The sequence below is a fragment of the Larus michahellis genome, chromosome 1 (genome assembly GCF_964199755.1).
Source record: "Larus michahellis chromosome 1, bLarMic1.1, whole genome shotgun sequence".
Classification (NCBI taxonomy): domain Eukaryota; kingdom Metazoa; phylum Chordata; class Aves; order Charadriiformes; family Laridae; genus Larus; species Larus michahellis.
This window is the reverse complement of record NC_133896.1, coordinates 120961110-120963956: the sequence shown is the minus strand read 5'-3', so window position 1 is coordinate 120963956 and position 2847 is coordinate 120961110. Positions and strand designations below refer to the sequence as shown.

The window sequence follows — 2847 nt, the reverse complement described above, 5'->3', positions numbered from 1 at the left end:
AAAAAACCAAACCCGAACCAAAATAAAATAAAACGGTTTCGATTAGCCGGCGAAACAAACGAACACAAAAAACTTAGGGAAAAGGCAAGGATGCGCCTAAAATGTTCCCATCTCTTCCCGGCTTTGCGGCCGGTCACCACGCAGCGCCGGCTGTCCCGCCGCCGTCCCGCACCAGCGCCGCTTCCAGCACCTGCCTCCGCCTCCCCGCCCGCCTCGGAACAGCAAGGAAGAGGAAAAGGCCATTTATTTAAAATGCTTTTTTTTTTTTAATTTTTTTTTTATTTAAAATCTCAACAATGGATCACTTTTTTTTTTTTGCAACCAAACAAGTAATAAATATTATTTAGCAACTTTTTTTCTTTTTCCTTTTTTTTTTTTTTTTACAAAAATAAACAGATGATAAAATCTCTGCAAGGGGCAGCGATAAGAAAAAGTTGTTATTTCAGAAACAAGCCCAAGTTCTCAGTATTGCAACACGGACAGTGTGAAAGTTCCTACACAGAAAGAGCATTAAAGAGTTCAAACTTTGTTAAAGGTGGCAGGAACGAAATAAAAAAAAACAAAACGAAGTGTTATACGCTTAAAATAAAAATAAAAATAAACGAAAACAAACCTAACAAACCCCAAGAACCCAAACCAACGAAATCAAGGCAAACCGACCCCTTATTCACTCATGAGGCTTACACAGTACAAGTGCACGGACGGAAAGCTCAGGCAGAGCGGACTTGCGTCGTTATCGTTGAACGGTATATTTACAAATCCCGAACAAGAGAGAAAACCCAAGAAAACGGCGGGCGGGGGGAGAGGAAATAAAACCGACTTTCCCGGCTACGCTTCCAACCGGAGCCCCGCTGCTCCCCGCCGGTGCCGGGAGTCCCCGGAGCGGCGGCCGGGTACAGCGGGGATGGGCTCTCCGGGGCGGGATGCGACCCAGAAAGGGCTCCAAAGGCTCTGCGTGTAGAAACGAAACCGGGAGGGGGGTGAAGGGGGGAACGAACAAACAAACAAACAAACAAACGAGAAAACGAGCAAAAACCCCTCTGCAGTTTTGGTTCCTCCATTTGTGACGAGCCTAGGACTATTTTCCCCTCCTAGCCAAGTTGTCGACAACAACGTAAAATTAAAAATAGAGAAGATGCGCGGGCGTTTTACTTGTGTCGGGGTGGTTTTCCCCGCCGCACTGGGGAGCGGGGCAGACCCCGGGCCGGGCTCCATCCCCTCCCGCCGCCCCTCCGACGGCCCCGGGAGCCGGGGAGCTGGGGCACCCGCTACCGCCGGCGGGGGGCCGTGTTTGTAGGTCCTGGAGGTGCCGGGGCGGCTCGGGGCGCGGCGGGGGCGGCCCCCGCCGAGGGGTTCATTTGGTGTCGGTGGCTAACCTGGGGAGGCTGGCGGTGCCCATGCCGGAGACGTGGTGGTGCGGGGGGGCCGACACCTGGCACATGCTGCAGGGGCAGGGCATCCCCCCCCAGTGCTGGAAGCCGCTGCCCAGAGGGGCGGCGGCGGCGGCGGCCGAGGGCGACTTGAGGAGCCCGTGGGGGGGCCGGATGGAGCTGACGGCCGAGAGGCCGGAGCCGGGCAGGGAGGCACTGGAGACGGCGGCGGGGGGCAGGATGGGGTGGTGGACGGGGTGCGAGGCGGGGTGGCCCGGGTGGCCGGGCAGCGGGGCGGAGTGGGCGCCCATGCCGCCGGGGCAGGCGGCGGGGTGGAAGCCGGCGTGGTGGCCGCCGTAGATCTCGCTGACCAGGCGCTTCATCTCCTCCAGGGAGTTGGTGAGCATGAGGATGTAGTTGCGGGCCAGGAGGAGCGTGGCGATCTTGGAGAGCTTGCGCACCGACGGGCCGTGGGCGTAGGGCATCACCTCCCGCAGCCCGTCCATGGCGATGTTCAGGTCGTGCATCCTCTTGCGCTCCCGGCTGTTGATCTTCAGCCGCAGCTGCTGCAGCTCCGGCTCCGTCATCTGCTTCTTGTCCTTCTTGGAGGAGGACGAGGAGGACGAGGAGGAGGAGGACGACGAGGACTTGAAGCCCAGCTTGTCCACCACCACCACCCCGGCAGCGCTCATGGCGCTGCGCAGCTCGGCGCTCAGCTCCGGCGGGGAGTCGCTCTGCGTGGAGCTGGACACGGTGCCCCCCGTGAAACCCCCGCCGCTGCCTTTATTCCTGGCCGTGAGGAAGAGGTCATCGGGCTCCGGGGAGGACGGGCGGCTGGAGACCAGGCTGGCGTCCGAGTCCATGGCCCGGCGGGCGGGACGGCGGCGCGCACCGGGCTGCCTGCGGGGAAGGGAGAGAGCCCCGGTTCGGTCAACGCCCGCCGAAACTTGGCGGAGCACCGCCGCCGCCCGCCCGGTCGGAGAGCCCGATCCGCCGCCGCTCCGCGGGGCCGCCCTCGGGGGGGCGCCTCCCGTCCCCTCCCCGTCCCGTCCCGTCCCGTCCCTCCCTCCGCGCCTCTCCGCCGGGCCGGGGGCTCGGGGGGGCGGATAGTGGGGGTGCCGCGCCGGGGTGCGCGGGCGCGGGGGGCACTTACCGTGCGCGGGGCGGCCGTGGGGAGCGGCGCGCCGTGACGGGCGAGCACGGCAGCAGCGCGCACCTTGCGGCGGCGGCGGCGGCGGCTTTATAGCCGCGCCGGGGAGGAACGATGTCACCCGGGCGGGAGGGGGGGCTGCGCCAATCGGCGGCGGCGGCGGGGGGGGCCGGCTGATGTCACCGGGGCCGGTCCGGCTCGATGGGGCGGGCGGGCGAGCGGGCGGAGGGGCGAGGGGCGGAGGGGGGGGGGCGACGGCCGGCAGCGGCGCGGGGAGCCCGGCGGGGGGGCGCGGTGGGGGGGGGAGGGACTTTTGTCAAATCCATA

At 63.8% G+C, this 2847-nt stretch overlaps 1 protein-coding gene across 1 annotated transcript; it reads right to left on the bottom strand.

Moving 5' to 3' along the window:
• Positions 1-284: 284 nt before the first annotated feature.
• OLIG2 (oligodendrocyte transcription factor 2) lies at positions 285-2578 on the bottom strand. Its single transcript, XM_074572858.1, has 2 exons — positions 2524-2578; positions 285-2270 (listed from the first exon to the last, which is right to left on the bottom strand). The coding sequence occupies exon 2, from the start codon at positions 2231-2233 to the stop codon at positions 1355-1357; it is 879 nt and encodes a 292-aa protein (XP_074428959.1). The 5' UTR covers positions 2234-2270; positions 2524-2578; the 3' UTR covers positions 285-1354.
• Positions 2579-2847: the final 269 nt, after the last annotated feature.

Bases quoted from the DNA above. Each gene is read 5' to 3' on its own strand.
- OLIG2 (XM_074572858.1), bottom strand. From the start codon at position 2,233: ATGGACTCGGACGCCAGCCTGGTCTCCAGCCGCCCGTCCTCCCCGGAG.